The following is an 18,462-nucleotide window of genomic DNA, read 5'->3' as shown; positions in this document are numbered from 1 at the left end:
GCGCACAGCAGCAGCGCCGTGCGTGCAGCGGGCGGAGCTCCGCAGCGGAAGGGCGGCCGGGCGGTTCCGCTCGAGGAAGATGGTGGCGCCGGCGGCGCTCCGCGTGGTGCGATGCGGCGGCGGCGCTCTGCACGGCGCCCGGGCCGTCTTCTCCGTCGGCGCCAGGCAAGCGGGGCGGCGGTGGGCCGGGGCTCCGGGTCCGAGCGACCCCGCGGGACGCTGACGGCTTTCCTCTCGCAGGTTTCTGCTGTGCGCCTCCGGCGACTTTGTGAAGATGTACAGCGTGGCCACCGAGGAGCTGGTGCGGCTGCTGCGGGGCCACGGCGACCTGGTGACGGGCGTGCAGCTCGCCCCGCACAACCACCTGCAGGTGGGCCGGGCCGGCGGCGGGGCCGTGCGGGTGTCTGTGCGGCCGGAATGGTTTGCGATGGCGGCTCGGAGTTTTTCGCGTCCTCTGTTTGCGGTGGTTCAGTGCCGTTGATCGGTGCTTCGGCACGGAGCGGGGATTTTATGTAAAGTCTGATTTTGGTGTATTGCCGTAAGTTGTCTTTTGTTTATTGGTTGTTTGCTTGTTTTGTTTTTTTTTTTCAGCTCTATTCTTCCTCCCTTGATGGCACCATTAAGCTGTGGGACTTCACAGATGGGATTCTCATTAAAGTATGTAGAGCTGTTCCCGTTGAGTGAATATCAGCGTTATTCTTGGTCTGTAGAAAATGACGTGCTCTCGTGTGGTAACTGTTGGACTTGTGTTTGTGCCGCAGACGTTCACCGTAGGACATCAGCTTCTGGCGCTGTATGCGCTGCCTGCTTCCGAGGACTCTGTGTTTGTTATCATCCCGAAGCGGGGTGCGAGAGGTACGGTGGGCTTTGTCTCATCCTCACAGTCTTACCGTCAGTCTGAGCTGTGGCACTGGCTGAGCGCTACGCTGCCAGCTGCTCTCGTGTATCAGTCTTGATATAACGATACAACAGCTGCGGTTCTGTATTCTGTGTATGCTGTTTTGGTTTTGTTCTGTGGGACCTGCATTCTGTACCTGCCTAGAAAAGTGCTTATCCTCACTTCTGAAGCGCAGAGCGCACATATGTGATGTTGGAGATGTGACAAATCTTTACGCAGTCCTTACTGTGCCATTACGTACACACAGTATTTGAGACTCCTCTCTCAATTTAACAGCATGTGTGGATAGTTTTTTCCTGTACCTTGGCCTGACTCTGTTTCTGCCAATGTCACTTCAGAGTGTGTTATGCAGTGCTTCTTGCTTCCTACTCACAGCTGCACCAGAATCCACTATCTTGACCTTGAACTTCAATACTGTTGTTTGAATTAGAATATCCAAAACAGTTATTTTTTGAAAAAGTATTCTGTTCAAAAATATGGAATGTACTAATGTGTTACAGTAGAATGGTTGCAAATCTCCTTTACAGTGAACGTGCATAAACTTGTTTGTAGAAGTCTTTGGATAACAGATTTTCCTTTTGCCAGATACGTACCAACTGGTCTCAGTTAAGCTGACCAAAGCAGCAGGCCAAGACATGGAAGCCAAGGAATTGTCTGTGGTTTTGGAGGGTGTGGATGCGTCGCCAAAGTGTACTGCATTTGGAAGAGAGGTATATTCACCTTTGGGGGATTGGCTTCTTTCTTTACTTTTCAAGTAACCTATATACCATTTATGCTTTTATAGAAGTACAGCAGAACTTCAGACTCATTAATCTTTTCTTTTTTTTTAATAATAACTTTATGAGCCTTTCTTTGTCCCTGTTCTGTTATTTGCATACTCTGATTTCTGCACAAGCTTTTTAAGCTCCATTTGACAAAACAAATCACTCTGTAATCTGTAAGAACTGTGTTTTCTTTAAAGAAAAAAAAACAATTTATAACAGGAAACGATTTAACATCAGCTTCTCTGTTGTCTCCATTTTTAAGTACTTTGTAGTGAAACACGGTTTTCTCTATTATTTTTCTTTCACATATAAGTACAAAATCTGTATGTTCTAACTTCTTGAACAATGATTTATTGTAACAGGGTGAATATGTGGCATCAGTTAAGGATGTTAGTCTCCAAGTTTACTTCTTTAAACGGAAGCAATTGAACAGGTAAGAATGAAAATGTCAAGTTGCATGGTAACTGTTGAGTCACACCCTGAACCACTGATTGAGCACCTGGGGAAAGGACTCTGTCAGCCCTGGTAACACAGGTGAAGGCAGTTCAGCTGTGTGACCCGAAGGGGTGGAGCCTGGCTGCACCTCTCAGACCTCACTTAAGGGCTGACTGCCACTGGAGGAGAATCTGTTTTCAGAGTTCTCTCCTTTGTGGGGTTTTCCTCTGTGAGCCTGGGTCTTCAGTGATGGGTGAGCAGTTCTCTTTTCCTTCCCTTGTAGCATCTTTCTATCATGTTAGTTCCTTTGTCATTATGCTTCTTGTATCACCTTTCCATCGTGTGATCTTTCTGATAGTTACGCGAGTATTGCTTCAATCTGATTTATTTATAATGTTCACGTTACCTGGTGAGGTGTATGCGCAGCTGGGCATGGACAGTATATAAGAAGCTTCTCTTAAAGAGTCAGTATTCACAGCACTTGTATTGGTAGCTTATGTTTTTAGCTCAAGTATTTATTTATCTTGGGTAAATAGTTAAGCTGATATTGGGCTGAAACAAGTGATGGTTTGGCTAAGAAAAAGTAGGCAGGGAGGGTGGAACAAACAAAAGGCTTGCAGCTTGATTGAGGACAGAAATCTAATAAAATAAAAAAAGGAAAAAATCTGTCACTATCTTTTTGAGTACGTATGTTGATTTATAACAACTTGGAGGCATTTCATTTTGCTATTCAGAATTATTTTTATGTGCATTCGTGCATCAGTTGGTCCTTTTGAAGCTTTGTTTTTAAAAAAGGAAAAAAAATGTGTATAATTGAAGCTGCTTTCCTAACTTTTGAAGGTTTTCTCTGAGAGCAACAAATAAAAAAGGTGGAAACAATGTCTTTACTTGTGTAGCCTGCCATCCTCAGGAGGATTGTATTGCGACTGGCCATGCTGATGGAAAGATTCGTCTCTGGTATGATTATTTTGATTTACCTTTGTACCCTGACCATGGGAATTAAGTGAAACCTGAGCAGAGCAGTTGTTAGCAGTTCTTATCATTGTGATTTTCAGAAATCAAAAAAAAACAAAGAATGGCAAATCCTTTGGCCTGTAATCTGATGTTGGCTTCAGAGTACAGCTTTAGTTTAATGTCAAGTGGGATAATATTCCTGTTAAGCTACACTGTTATTTTAAAATGTATTTGAAAAGATAAGAGCAGTTTGAATAAGTGTTTGCAGGCGGCTGGAGTCCTAGTGACAGCACACTAGGGAAATTGGTGAAGAGTTGTCAGCTTGCCAAGTATGGTAGTGATGTACAGAGTGTATCAGGAAAGCTGCTGGTGTGATTCCTTTCTTTTGTACCATGTGTGTACATGAAACTGTAGTCAAGAGATTAGAGAAGAGGATGGTATTCACTATTTGCATTTGTTTGCTCTGTTGTCAATGACTGCCTTTAAAGAACCATTCTCATCCTTCTCCACAGGAGGAATTTCAACCACAAAAAAGAGTACACCTTCTCTACACTGCACTGGCATCACGATAAAGTCCTGGATCTAGCTTTTTCTGTAGAAGGTGAGTATAAAAATCGTTAAAAAGTTGGGAACAGAGAAATTAACAGAAGTTTGAGATAATCCACTTACTAACAAACTAATTTCTAGTATTCTAAGCATATCCAGGCTGGATCTGAAATATGTGAGAGCAGCTGTGCTTTCTTTATAATACTTTGACATTCATAATGTCAAATAGCTGCCTGTAATAAAATTGCTCAGTCTGAAGCAGTGATTGAGCACCTGGTGGGAAGGTAAGGCCAACCCAGGGAGCTCAGGTGCATGCAATGCGTTGGAGTGAATGGAAGGGGAGGAGCCAGGATCCTAGAGATCTCTGCCTACCTGAGGCCTTCCAAAATTAAGTAGCTCTTCTTGTTCATTTCTGCATCTGTGGCAGCTGCATTTGGGCTCATTCTCATTTTCTGTAGCCAGAGACTTTGCTACCCTGCTATTATCATCCCGTGATAGCATTACACTGTCCTTTGACAGAATGTAAAATCTAACCTGTCTCGTTATATCTTCCACCCTACCTACCATCTTCTCTTTCACCAGCGATACTCGTGAGTCCTTGCCAGAGTCTGTCTGAATCCAAAGTCAGACTTGACTGAGCTTAAACCTAGTGGCAAAAATCCACTTAGTTTTCATGTGAATATATTTCTTAGCATACTTCTTACTGCAAAATACATATTGTAGAAGGAAAACAAATGAGCTGTATTCTTACATAATACTCAACAGATTCAACAAGTGATGGAATTTAATGATGTGATGGAATTTTTTTTAAGTTTTACTGTAGGCAGAAGTTCTTGTTGTTTATGTAAGTTTCTGTATCAGTTTTACTTGGGATAACAAGAAATGTGTATTGCCTAGGCTAGATATGAAGAATAATTCATCTATGTGTGACAGTTTAAGAAACGTTTTTCAGAAATCTATGTGTCTGTCATTGTAACATTTATGCTGATATTCTTAAAACAAAACCTCTAACTGTGTGTTTATTATCTGAAAAGGAACCAGTTTGCTGAGTGGAGGAGTTGAATCTGTTCTAGTTCAGTGGCACAGTGGATCAGACTGCAAGAAGGATTTTCTTCCTCGCTTGGGATCTGCTATTGAATACGTCTCCATTTCATCCGATGGCACTTTCTATTGCACCTCACATACAGACAACAGTATGCCAATATTTAAAGTACTGCTTATTGCAAATCTATATGAGCTCTATTTTATTATTTTCAGATGAATTAAAAGGTGTTGCGTATAGATGTTTAAAGCAGTCTTTTGCTTTTTCATTACTTGTGCGAATTTGCCTGAGGTCTGCTGGTAGCTTGGCTTTCCATCTTGATTTAGGAGTCTGACAGACTGTGAGAAGATATATATACATGGGATAGATATCTGTAGCATTAAGTAGGGATAACTAAGGTCCCTTTCCCACCATTGATGTGGTTACTTTGTGAAAGCTTTTTGCAAGCCCTTATATGTTTTTCTTTTCAGGAATTACAATAATAAACAGCAACCTGAGATTTTCCAAAACTATTCAAGGGCTAATTAAAGGTATGTGCACTGAAGTTTATTTTCTGCTTATGGTGTAGAATGCATCACTTCCAATCATTGGTCATTTTCATCTTATTTTCACTCCCAGCCAGGGATATCAAGACAGGTCTAGTGGTTGATCCTAGAACCAAAGCTTTGGTCCTGAATGGAGAGCCTGGCCACTTGCAGTTCTACTGTCTCCAAAGTGACAAACAGCTATACAGCGTAAGTTGGGCAGGCCTGTGCTAACCTTTTCTTAATTCAAGTTATACATCAGAATTTCTTTAAGGACTGTATATAGTAAACAAGAAAAAGCCATTAGCTGTACTATAAGACTGGATTCCAGCCTGAGATTTTTTTCTTTGTTAGAATCTTCTATTCTAGAAGAATTTTCAAGGTAAAGCTTGTTTGGAAAGATTTATTCACCTGCTAATGTTCTATTCCTCTCATAAGTTAAATATAAAAAAAAAATCTGTAATTAAAATTCCCTTGCAATATCCTTCTAGTGTTGTTGTTTATGTGCTATAGTATTGCTTTTCCCAAGTTTTTATTTTTAAGTTTTTTTTATACCGCAGCCCACTCAGTTCTAATCAGTGCTTTCTGGGCTTCCTTTCTCCTTTGTTTTGTGAATGGTATTCATAAATCTGCACTTGAACTTTAAAACATTGTTTTGTTTTGCAGTTGGATATTGTTCAACAAGAATACATCCATCAAGCTGGCTTAAACCAATCTGACTTGGCCAGAGTTGCATTTAGTGCTCAAGGCAAGTGGTTAGCAACAGTAGAAGAGAGAGAAGAAACTGACCTGGAGTTACAGTTGAAGCTGTGGTTCTTTGATGAGGAAACCCAAAGGTAATGATAATTAGAGCTGGCCCTCTGGGTGTCAAAGTTTGTATCTTAAGTATCATGCAAATGTCTATACAAGATTTGTCTTGAAAAGACAAAGTATTCCAAATCAACTGATAATGTTGTAGAGAAGACCTGAGGAAGGGATTACCATGTATGTCACACACTTGAAACAACCCACAGACAAAATGAATAGCAATTGTGAATACTTGCTCTGAATTTAATTTGCTTATATTAATTATAGGCTATTTGGGGGGCTTTAATTCCTGTATTTATTTGATATTAAAATAGCGGACTGGATGGAATGGATCTATTTGGTTTTCCAACCCCTCTCAAATCCATTGTTAATTGATCGGTCCCTTTAGGTTACATGAGATAATTACTTTAGGGGTTTTTTTGTTTTTGTTTTTTTTTTTTAGCTAATATGCCTCTGGTTCATACACTTCCCCAACTTCTTATTTATTAATATTTTTTTTAGTCTAAAAGCTACCTTAAAGAGAAAACAAAGCAAAATAATGCTGGTGCATGTAGTAGTAGAAGTGTGAGTGATAAATTAAATAAGAAAAAGGTTGCCCTGATTTCAGACTGAATGTCTGAGACTGGTGTTCATTTAAGTAATAATCTTGGCTGCTGGGATGCTATCTATCTATAGAGGTGTGAAACTAATTGGAGAAGATGGATCTGTAAATGCAATACCACTTGAGCTACATAATTAGAAGTTTCTTTGATTCTTTATTTGTAGCTTTAGGCTGAATACTAGAATAAGTATGCCTCACGAGGATCATGTAACGGCGATGTGCTTCCGTGACATGGATGAAATGGAAGATGATTCTCTGATGCTGGTAACAACTGGGAGAGATTGTGTGTTTAAGGTCTGGGTGATACTAGAAGACACGGATCCGGAGGGTAAGTATAGTCAGAACATAATATACTCTTACTTGTCACCTTATAACATGCTATAGAAATGCTGACCCAAAGTTAATCCCTTCAAAACTAGGTCATCTATTCCTATCTGTGTATTTATTTATGCTATTGCATTCTCCTGAGCATCCTCTGCTATGGACTTCTGCCATAGTTCTGCAATATGAGATTTGCAGTGTAAGGAACCTTCATATAAAGACTTCAGAGCTTGCTGCAGAACCATGGCAGCCTATGTTCATTATTTGAAGGGTTGTTTTTAGAATGATTTCTCCACTCTAGGAAACTGAAGTTTCTTTTTCTGTGGGTACAGTCTTCTAGAATCCTGCTCAAAAAAGGCAGGATACAGGATGGAGTTATGTTCCATGGCATGCATAGAAGTACAAATTGATGTTGAATTCCCTTGTTTTTGTCTAGGGAAGGAGAGGAATGTGTAGCCAGAAGGATTTGATATGCAATAGCTTTTTTTGCAGCAAATAATCAACTGGTTAATATGTAGACTACATTTTGATGTTTTTATACGTAGCTAATCGCTCACTGTGCCGCTAGAAGGCGCTGTGCCATTAAAGATGTGAATGGGGGTCTTTTCACCACCAACTCATAATTTTTACATAAACATAAAGGTCATCTTACTATGGGCTGAACGTATTTTCCTCACTTTCTTTATCCTGTTTGTAAGTTTATAAGATAGGCTATACATGTTTATTTATACTGCAAAATGTGTGTTAGATTGTAAATGCATCCCTTGGTTTCTGTTATTTTATAGTAATTATCAACTGTAGAAAAAGGACTTAAGTAGAACAGGCTGGCAGGTTAAACAAGAGAAGAAAGCAAACTGACAGGTTGCTTTGTTATCCTGAAGTCTTGTGTAAATGAACCACAAGCTTTCTTGGAATCAAGTGCAACTTGTGTTCAGACTTCTAGTAATGCTCATGTTCTTGCTACAGTTTTGGAGGAACAAGGTATTGAAAACTACTAGATGTTGAACTGGAGTACTTGAGTATCTTTTTTTTAATCTGTCTGCCTGTTTGTTTGCAAAATAAACCCCTATGCTGTACCATATCAATCATGGGATTCACTGTTGAGATGCAAAACTTATTAGATGCTTCTTGTAGATTCTTCATACTTAACAAAAAATTATGCATTTTGAAAGAAAACTTGCTTGCTCTTGAGCTAATTTTGCAGCGCTACTACTTGAATTCTTCTCTTCATGCATAGACCTGAATGTAATTAATTTAATCATTCAATGCAGCGCAGCAAAGTTTGAGTTGGAGCTGTGACTTCGTAGGCAGCTACCATGGCTACCAGGCTACCAACTGTTGTTTCTCAGAAGATGGCTCTTTGCTTGCTGTTAGCTTTGAAGAAACTGTCACTGTATGGGATTCTAGTACTTGGGATCTGAAGTGTACATTTTGCCACCCACCTGGAAAAATAAGGTATGTTTTTCATCTGGCTTATTCGTTCTTATTTGAACTTCACAGAACAGAAAGAAAAAATTTATAGTATTTTAAGATTGAATATGTTCATACAAGCATTGACTTAATAGTCTAAGTTCACATATAGAAAAGCATATTAAAAGTTCCCCATTAATCTAGAGATGAATCCAAGCACTGAAAGAATAAAAATCTAAGTTAGATTTATACTCTTGTTAGTGTTTTATTCTTGAGTTCAAATAGGAGTTCTGTCAGTAAACTGTAAAGCTATACTGACATTATTGTCTGCATTACAAGGCATGTGTATTAACTGTTGCTAGCCTTTGCTGAAAAGTCTGTGTTTGCCTGGCAGACCATCCCAGCACATTCTGTTGGGTACTACAACAAGAAAAGATATCCAGAAGGTCTAGAGACCATTTAGTTGTATAGAGATAATGAGGAATGGCATTGATCTGTGGTGAGGAAAAAAAGTAGTGACTCAAAGAATAGGACCTCTATATAAGCTTTCTAGGACTGTGCAAATATTGCAGTGGCTTGTGATCCACGTGAAGTATCTATTTTAGCAGTTGTCTTAGAAAAATAGGCCAGTAGGTGGCCTTGCTGCTTCATCTAGTTAAGCTCTGTGCCAGATCTCTGTATCTAAACGAATTCTGAATGAGGAAGATGCTACAACTGAATGGTAGCATTCTCTTTCAGTTGTTGTCTAGCTGCTTCTCAACACTGTTGCTGGACTAATGTGAAAGGTTGTAAATATATTTATGTTTAGAGAACATCTAAAATGAAAAGCCAAACATTGCACGTTTGTTGTGTTTTAAAGACTCTGAAATGAAGAATCACAAAAGAGATTTGTTTTATATTTTGAAACACATCTGTTTCATTCACACTGGTTCTCCAGGAGTAGAAATTGAGAAGTATGATTCTAAAATCGGTCTGCAGGAAAGCCATGAGAGTGTTAGCTCTCCATTGTATCTGAGGGAAATGTCTCTTGACAGCTTGGAACAGTGGCAAGTTTTTGCCTTAGGAGTTTTTCCTTTTGAAGCCTTCGCTATATGCGATATTAAAATGAAATAAGGTATTCTATGTACTCAATTAAATGACTGTTATGTATGTTCAAATGGCTATGCTTTAATTAAGAAAATTTCTTTAATTGCCTTTTTGAAAGCATTCTCATGTAGCATTATAAATCTGTTATTTGATTCTGAAACAAGAACAAGAAATTCATGTGATTGAAAACAAATCACGCGTTTTCTTCAGTCAGAGCAACCTGTGAGAATGTAACTGATTTTTATTTCTACTTCCACTTCCCTTCTTCTAGTGTTTAGCACAATGCTAGACATTCTAGAGGGGTTTTTTTTTTTTCCCCCAACCCTGGTGTTAACACTTTGTAGTTATTAAAGATTTGTTACTAATTTATGAGCTTAAAATTGTTGCTTGAAGTCAGAATGTTTTATGAACAGTTAGAAATTCTCTGTACTCCTTACAGATTCATGCATACTTGAAATCTCCCAGATCTATGTTTGGTAGTTGTGTGTAAAAGTTCCTTACTACTAGAAGTGAAAGCAAAATGCAAAACTGTCCTGATTAAATATCAGAACTAAATCTTTAATGAATGTTTTTGTGACTTGTGAATCAAAACTGTATACAGAAACAGAAGTTGAAGGTAATGAACTTGTTTTGACTTTTTACTTCTGTAGGACCATCTGCTTTGGGAGACTAACATGTTCCAAATACCTGATAGGTGCCACTGATCATGGTTTTCTCTGTTGCTGGAATCTGCTCAGTTGTGCATGTAAGATCAGTTTAAACGCATGCTAGAGTGAAAGTAATAATGTTTAACCTTTGATTATACTACGATACCTTAAAATAATTCTAGTTTGATTCTAGATTGACCCACTATAAAATGGTGTGTGGAGTTGTAATGTCCTGAGTATAATGTACCTGAGTATAGATAATATCTCGCCCAGTATGCATGTGCTTATAGCATGCATATGCATAGTAAATTCTATTTTAGATGGTGGACAACACAATAACAGCTAGTATTTGCTTCATTTTTACAGATAGTTAATAATGTTTGTGTGTTTTTATTAATCTGAGAATAACTGAAGTTGCATGCCTCTTGCAGAGGTTAAGCCTTCTTGGTCTTTTCCATTTGAAGTTTTATTTGGCAAAGCACCTGAATAGAATTTTTTCACATCTAGCTATTGCTGTGTTTGCTTTTCAGTGGAATGGAGTGCTCACCTCAACGTCGTAGTTCTGCAACCTGATCCCCTTTCAGAATATATTGCTGCTTTCTCCTGGCTCTTTAAAGAGTCCAGCTGTGAGTACAAAGGCTTTTTTGACAAGTAGTAGTCAGTGGAACTTAAAACTGGGAAAGCATAATTTATATAAAAGGTTTTCTTAGAATTCAGCTCCATTAAAGCCATTAGAAGGACCTGAGTCTGTGTTTGATCCAGGGAAAACTGAGCTATGTTTTGCATCAGCAATTAAATACAGATAAATTCCAGTATTTAAACAACACGCTCCCCATCTTTTTTTTTCAATAGTTTGTCTCCAGCATAGAATATAGCATAAGATTAACTGTCCTCTGGATGAGGGTCATGTGGTCTCAACTCTGACCTCTAAGTACAAAATTGTGGTTGAACTATAGAGCTATGTATTAGATTTCTGATGTAAGTGAAGATTAATCTTTCCAGATCTACTGTTATACAGAAAACTTAATTTCCAAGTGTATTCTTGTTATTGGAATACTGTGAAAAGTACTGTATGGGACCTGCTGAATCATGGCCTGAACCTCTGATCACCTGAGGCGAGCAGTGAGTCAGCCCTGGGAGCACAGGTGAAGGCAATTCACTTGTGCTATCGGAAGGGGTAGAGCCTGGCTCCACTTCTCCTAGACCCTATTTAAGAGCTGACTAGCAGTGGGAAAGGATCTCTTTCTGGAGATTGCTCTTTTTGGAGTTTTCCAGTGAGCCCAGGACAAGGCCCTCTATTCTTTTTCAGTGTAATAACCTGTATAGCCAAACTCTCTTGTGTATTTCTTAATTATGACACCTGTATATTCATTGATTATACAAGTACCATAAATTATGTATTAAACATATCTGAGTATAATTCCTGTTTAAAGGCAGTCCTGTTCAGCGCTTTCTGGCTTTGATGCATAGTGCTTTGGCAGCTATCCAGAAGGGTAAGAATGCCATGACTTAAAGGGAAGATGTTCTTGTATTTGCAGTGTTTGTATTTAAGCCAAATGAGCCACGGCCGATCTGTATCCAGAGAAAATTTTGTAAGGAAAGGATCCAGTTTGCTGCCTTTGTTCCAAGAGATGTACCTGAAACAATTGGATCAGAAAAATACCTTTGGCTAAGAAGATCCCAACTGTTTTTTCTTACGGATACACAAGTAAGAAATAGTCACTGGCGGGGAAGGTGGTTCCTGGGGGGTAAATATCCTAAATATGGATAGGTACACAACTGCTGCCAAGTGTAAGAATTTACTTTTATGGAAGAAAAAGCTATACTTAATTCTTCAGTAAAAGCTTTTCAGTGCTAAAATAGCTTAACTTCAACATTGATTACTTGCTGGTTTTCTGCTAGTCAGAGTTCCCATTGCTTTGTGCATGCAGAAAACTAAGTAACATGGGAATGCTGCCTATGATTTTTGTAGTGGAAATGCTAAGTTATGGGCTGAAACAGTGATTGAGTGTCTGGTGGGAAGGCAGGGCCAATCCAGGGGAGATCAGGTGTAAGCAATACACCTGAGTGGCTAGGAGGGAGGAGCCAGGATCCACCCCTTCCCAGACCTCATTTAAGGACTGGCAGTGGAGGTAAGGGCATCTTTTGCTGGAGATCCCTGCTTACCTGAGGCCTTTTAGAAAGGTAAGCAGCTCTTTTATTTCATTTCTGAATCTGTGGTGCTGCATTTGGGCTTGTTCTTATTCTCTGTAGCCAGAGACTTTGCCACCCTGCTATTATTAACCCATTATAGCATTATGCTGTTCAACTTAAATGTGTAGAAGCTGTAGTATTGCTAGTTATGCAAATGATTCATACAATAATCAATGTTATGTTTTATTTGGGTGATAGCTGTTTGTTTGCTTTCTATTCCACCCAGAAAGGCCATCTAGAGCCTTTAGATCCATTCATGCTTCCTTTGGGTTCTTTCTAAAATAAAGACACTTGCTGCTTCTGCTTGACCAACAAAAGCTTTTGGGCCAAACATCTATAGACAAGGTACTGAAATACAGAAAGTAGTTTCATGTATTTTAATTCTGCTACATCCTTCTTCATTTTAGGAGCTAATGACAGTTAGCACAAAGTCTCTGGAAGAAAGACTTACACTGTCAAGCAAACAGGTAACTTTTGAGAAAGTTCTTTTAGTGGTAGGTGGAGCAGGTCTGAATTCTCTTAGTGTTTAATTGTCAGATTCAAATTGCCTTTCATCATGGAAAGACATATCACATCCTGGCATGAAGCCATAGGCAATTATCTGAAGAGGCAGCACTTCCTTAATTTCGGCAGAATTACTGTTCACAAAACCTTAACAAATGAAGTATTAGTAAGCTACACCCTCGCTTTCTCATTTCCCTGATCTAAAGCATTTTGGTCTCTAATGCTTGGAATCTAGAATATGGTGCGTTTGCAATTTTGTACTGATGGTGGAAATGTTGTCAGTCCATTTTGTTTTATCAGTAGGAAAAAGCTGTAAAATTTCATTATGTACTTACATGGAGAGGTAGTGTGGGAAATTCAGTCTTACAAATTCACATTGCTTCATGCCTTGTGAGATGAATAAGACAGTGGCACTTGATTGAGTGGTTGGTTAGGTCAAGTAGATGAAAATAGAAGCTTCTATCTTTCTTAGATAAAATTCAATTGGAGTGTGGTTATAAGCAGTTTCTTTGTGAGGGTTGCTGATCTAGAAAAATAGCAGAAGGGAAGTTACGATGTTCTACCTCAAGATAGACAATTAGCTCATTCAGCAGATACTGGGGTGTAAATCTATCATTCAGAAATGGAATGCGAAAGCCATATTTCATTTTTTCTGGCACGCGTGCCGGCTTCTGGTTTTGGAAGTTAGTTGGGGTATCAGTGAACTAACATCTGGTGTTCATTCTTCTAGAAGAGCAAAAATTCAGATTCTAGAGAGTTCTATTAGCTCTGTGAGGAATTTGTTGGAAAGGATGCCTGGGAGAGAATGAGTACAAAGAGTTGTCGTATAGCTCAGCTGAGTTAAACCTGAGCATAGAACTCTGTCACTTGGGTTGACTCTAAACGCTACTTGAATTTGGTAATAGAAAGTGAGATGGAACTTAAATCTGTGTTACTAAGTTCTAGTTAAAACTTTGCCCTTTCTTAATTACAAGATGCTTTTTTTATTCAAGCTGGCAGTAGAAGAAAGTCTTCCTGTGACCCCATTTAGCTTGCTGTTGGGAAAGCACAGACAGCAACAATCACAGGAGGATGTAGACCTTGGAAAAATTGTTCGCCATCACCATGAGCAAGATTCCCCTGCTGTCAAAGAGGTAGGAGTTGTTACAGTAAAAATATAAGCAAAATCATGGCAAGCAAAAACTTTAATCAAGCCTCTTATTTTCTCTTCAGCTCCTGCACACTCCAGCACATGTTTTGCCATCTGCTTCCTTCCTGTGTCCCATATTTATTAATTCATTGCTTGTCTCCAAAGAGAATAAAAGGTAAGAGAAATTGGAAGAACTCTTCCATGTTATTTGAGATGAAAGACATCTTTATTTAAAGCCTAAGACTAGTTTTCTAGCATGCTTCATTATTGTTAATATAGGCAAGTAGAACACTTCATAGAGGCAACATATTAATAGCAAAAAAAATTCAGATATGCAAGACCAGCTGCCTAACATATTGGCCTTTTCCTTTCTGTTCTTAGTTATCCTGCCATTTAGCATAATGTACTTTTAAGCAAAACGTGTACTTTGATACTCAAAAGCTCTTCATAAATTTAATTTTATTTCCAGGTAAGGATTGTAGAAGGCTAGAATGGCTTGAGGTGAAAGGAACCTTAAAATCATCAAGTTAAACCCTGCTGCCATGGTCAGGGCTGCCACTCACCAGGTCAGGCTGCCCATGGCCCCATGCGACCTGGTCTTGTACACTTACAGGGATGGGGCATCAACATCTTCTTTGGGCAGTCTGTGCTAGTGCCTCACCACCTTCTGAGAGAAGAATTGCCTCCTGGCAACTAATCTAAATCTCCCCTCTTTTAGTTTAAAACCATTCCCCCTTACCTTATTAACGGATTGTGGAAAAACTTATTCTCCCTCCTGTTTATAAGCTCCCCTCAAGTACTGGAAGACTGCAACAAGGTATCCCCAAAGCCTTCTGTTCTCCTGTCTGAAATATCCCAGCTCCTTCAACCTTTCTCCATAAGAGAGGTTCTCCAGCCCTCTGATCATCTTCATGGCTTCCTCCGGATTCATTCTGACATGCCCTTGTCATGCTGGGGTGCCCAGACTCAGGTGCAGTACTCCAGGTGGAGTCTCCTGAGAACAGAGTAGGAGACATTTACCTTTCTCCCTGCTGGTCTGTTATCTTTTGATGCAGCCCAGGATACAGTTGGCCTTCCAGGCTGCAAGTGCACATGCTCATCTCACATTTAGTTTTTCATTCACTGATGCCTCCAAGTCCTCTTCTAGAGTGCTGCTTTTTATGCATTCTTTGCTCAGGCTGTACTCACGTCTGGGTTTGTTCCAAGTCAGGTACAGCACCATGCACTTGGCCTTGCTGAACTGCATGAGGTTTGCGTGGGCTCAGCTTACAGGTTGGTTGAGATCCCTCTGGATGGCTTCTTTTTGCTCCAGGATGTCAACCTCACTCAACTAAGTGCTGACTGCAAATTTGCCAAGCATTTATTCATTTCTGCTGACTGTGTTGTAATGAAGATGTTATTTATGCTAGTCCTAAGCTTAAGGTCTACACTTAACAGTTGGTTTAGAATTCAAATTTCATTCCTAATTAAACTACGAAGTAAGATTGTGAAAACAGGCAAGCTTGTCTGACAGTGCTTTGATTCCAGTTTAATGCAGTGATCTGATAAGTACTTAAAATGTGTGGATGCCTGCTCCTTTGAGATCAACATAAAGTTCTAGCAAATGGATGCAAACACAAAGGTTAATAATCCTAATATAAGGCTACCTTAATATCTTGACACTTAGATTGAATGCAACCAGATGGTTTTGTTATTTGCTTGTATGATCTATTCTTTAAAGCATTTCATAATCCTCTACCAAGCTGCAGATGAAAATATGTCACTGGTATCAGCTGCCATCTGAAACTTGCAAAGACCGATGAAAGGATGGTTGACATAATCAGAAGAAATGTTGGTTTGAGTACGTTTTACATGTACACTGTATTCTGCTACCACTGCAGTGTGATCAGTTCTGCTGTGATGTGTTAACTGGTATTGCTAGCTTTCTTACAAGATTACCCAAGTAAAACTTCTCTGATAACAACAAAAGTGGTAAAAATCGCATACAAAGATCATGTAGAAATTTGCATGCAGTTTCAGGATTGAAGAATTTAGGAGTTCAGTGGCCTGTGTAAATATTTGCTGTAGGGCTTGTACTTTGACACTGGTGATTAGTATCACCAGTGCATTTAAAGTTGCATGTGAGTCTAAGAACTGGAGGGTTGGGCAACTGTAGATAGCTATGTAGAATAATTTCCTGATCAATGTTTCTCTTTTCCATTTAAGTATAATTATAATGTATTAAACGTGTACCTTCAGTTTAGATTTTACACATGGTAAATGAGTCTTTATTAGAACAGATGATACTTAGGAGTAATCTTCTGCCATGTAGAACATTTTTAATGGTATCTAAAATAAGGCACACTGCAAATGGTAAGTTTTGTCTAATTCTTTTGAGTATGCCAAGTCTGGCCTTCTTTTTTGTCTCATCTGCTGATTTATTCTGTTCTTAATCCTACGGGGGTGTGAAGTGATAACAATTTATGTAATACTAATCAGCACGTTCTGAGGTTTGTATTGGATTTAGAGAAAGAAAATGTACACTTGTTAAATTAATGCAAAAGGTAGCTATTGGAAAAATGGCTTGTAATTAAGATGGCAAGAGAAGTGCATTAGTTTCTCAGAAGTCTTAGATTTAAAAACAAAAATTCCAGTGCTACTTGAAGTTATTTTTGTAATAAATTAGTCTATAGAATCACAACTATCCATTAACATCGTTGTTTGTTGCCAATCATATCCTTATACAGTGTGGAAGAAGCTCCTGCTGAAGTAGAAATGGAAAGCGAAGGAGCAGAGGATGATTCGGATGAGGAAAACACTGTTACTGAAATGAAACAAGAAGATATAATGCCTACAGAATCATTAGGAGAGACAACACACAAACTGTCTAAATCTGAGGAAAAAGAACTACGAAAAATAAGAAAAACAGACTACAGTTGGATATCAGTTTTCTAAACATGTTCTTTTTTAATAGTGTAAGATGAAGCTTTGTGGATTAAATATTCTTCCAGAAATCTTTCAAGTCCTTTGGCTGTGAATTTTAGCAACCTTTACTGCCATAAGAAAAGAAAACTGAGGGGAGGGATTAAAGTTCTGAAAAAATGGCTCTGATCTTAGCTTTACTACTGATTCTCTGAGCTTAGAAAACGTTTAACCTGTATTTTTTCCCCTTGCAAGTGCATTTAAAAGGCTACTAGCAAAACAGAATTTATTATGTGATCAGTTACCAAATCTCCTCAGCTGAGACCAGGCTACTGAGGCCCAAGGAAGACCAGCAAACAACTTGAGTTTGTGGACTACTTAATTCAAGATCTGGTAGGGCAATCTGGGGTAGTTCTTAACAGTGCTGTGTATGGGTGAGTAACGAGTCTCCCTAGAGGTTCGTCTGCTTCTGAGATGGTTGACAGGTGGTTTAATACCTCTGAGTCTAGAATGTATTTACCTCAGATTTTGTGGTCTTAACATGTTCACTGGTGTTTATAGTGCTTGTGTGTATTTGGCCATAATGAAAACTATTCCAGTCATCAAGAAAATTGCATACCTTGGAAGAAGATGGATCTCCTGACCACTGTACTACTGAGCCTCTCACACTGGAGCTGCAGCTTCTATGGTGTGGTGCTAACCGTGGATGTCATATCTGCTGGAAGTTGGATTAATCACTAGAAGCTGTGGACAGACTGTGTTTTGCTGAAGAATACTCAGATTAACAGTTAGAAATGGGAATGATGGTTCAAATATTCTTTGGCAATAAAAGTAATGCTCTCCCTACTTAGCTACTGACTTCAGGACTGCATTGAAAATAATGTGGACGACAATTAATCTTTTCTAACACCAGAAATAGAAAGGTAATTAGTGGCAACTTTTTGACAAAAGCCATCACTTCATTATGTGCATGGACTACACTAATTCTTGATCAAGCATCAAGGAAAGGACAGTATGCTGATTTTGCTGTAAGGATTATTTTCCATACTTTAATATGTATGTAGTTGTTTGGTCAGCACTATTTACTATGAGCAATCATTTGCATCATTTAAAGCATTTGATAAATGTTGTAGGATTACCTAGGATTTGACAGAGCAATGTTTTGGGACTGGTGCTCTTTAACATCTTTATCAATGACATCAGTGAGGGAATCAAGTGCACCCTCAGCAAGTTTGCTGATGACACCAAGCTGAGTGGTGTGGTTGAATGGTGGAAGGAAAGGATAGCATTCAGAGGGACCTCGAGAGGCTAGAAAGGAGGGCCTGGGTGAACCTGATGAGGTTCAACACGGCAAAGTGCAGAGTTTTGCACTTGGGCCGGAGGAATCACAGGCATCCCTACAGACTGGAAGGAGCGGTCCTTGAGAGCAGCCCTACGGAGAAGGACCTGGGCGTCTTGATAGATGAAAAGCTTAACATGAGCCAGCAGTGTGCCCCTGTGGCTTGGAAAGCAAATGGTATCCTGAGCTCCATCAGAAGGGGTGGCCGGCAGGGACAGGGAGGTGATTGTTCCCCTCTACTCTGCTCTTGGGAGGCCCTATCTGGAGTACTGCATCCAAGTGTGGAGCCCCCAGTACAAGAAAGACAGGGAGCTGTTGGAGAGGGTCCAGAGGAGGGCCACCAAGATGATCAGGGGACTGG

At 39.4% G+C, this 18,462-nt stretch overlaps 1 protein-coding gene across 2 annotated transcripts; it reads left to right on the top strand.

Moving 5' to 3' along the window:
- Positions 1–19: 19 nt before the first annotated feature.
- WDR75 (WD repeat domain 75) lies at positions 20–17,612 on the top strand. Of its 2 annotated transcripts, XM_031604406.2 has the most exons (21): positions 20–165; positions 241–370; positions 592–657; positions 762–855; positions 1,484–1,608; positions 2,025–2,095; positions 2,938–3,054; positions 3,564–3,652; positions 4,632–4,790; positions 5,110–5,169; positions 5,258–5,373; positions 5,830–5,999; positions 6,736–6,899; positions 8,164–8,347; positions 10,039–10,133; positions 10,566–10,661; positions 11,574–11,743; positions 12,636–12,695; positions 13,725–13,865; positions 13,945–14,036; positions 16,588–17,612. In XM_031604406.2, the coding sequence occupies exons 1-21, from the start codon at positions 80–82 to the stop codon at positions 16,793–16,795; spliced, it is 2,493 nt and encodes an 830-aa protein (XP_031460266.2). In that variant the 5' UTR covers positions 20–79; the 3' UTR covers positions 16,796–17,612. The 2 variants fall into 2 exon arrangements, 1 of the variants encoding a protein (XP_031460266.2); XR_004168454.2 differs by lacking the exons at positions 13,945–14,036; positions 16,588–17,612 and adding an exon at positions 12,059–12,219 and having other exon boundaries at positions 13,725–13,740.
- The last annotated feature ends 850 nt before the right edge of the window (positions 17,613–18,462 follow it).

The sequence above is a fragment of the Phasianus colchicus genome, chromosome 7 (genome assembly GCF_987193195.1).
Source record: "Phasianus colchicus chromosome 7, bPhaCol1.hap1.1, whole genome shotgun sequence".
NCBI lineage: Eukaryota > Metazoa > Chordata > Aves > Galliformes > Phasianidae > Phasianus > Phasianus colchicus.
The sequence above is the reverse complement of the archived record's forward strand: the minus strand, read 5'-3'. Positions and strand labels throughout refer to the sequence as shown.

Coding starts and splice junctions, on each gene's coding strand:
- WDR75 (XM_031604406.2), top strand. CDS start 80: ATGGTGGCGCCGGCGGCGCTCCGCGTGGTGCGATGCGGCGGCGGCGCT. Junction 658..761: donor CAGATGGGATTCTCATTAAA/GTATGTAGAGCT, acceptor TTTGTGCCGCAG/ACGTTCACCGTAGGACATCA. Junction 8,348..10,038: donor CACCCACCTGGAAAAATAAG/GTATGTTTTTCA, acceptor TTACTTCTGTAG/GACCATCTGCTTTGGGAGAC.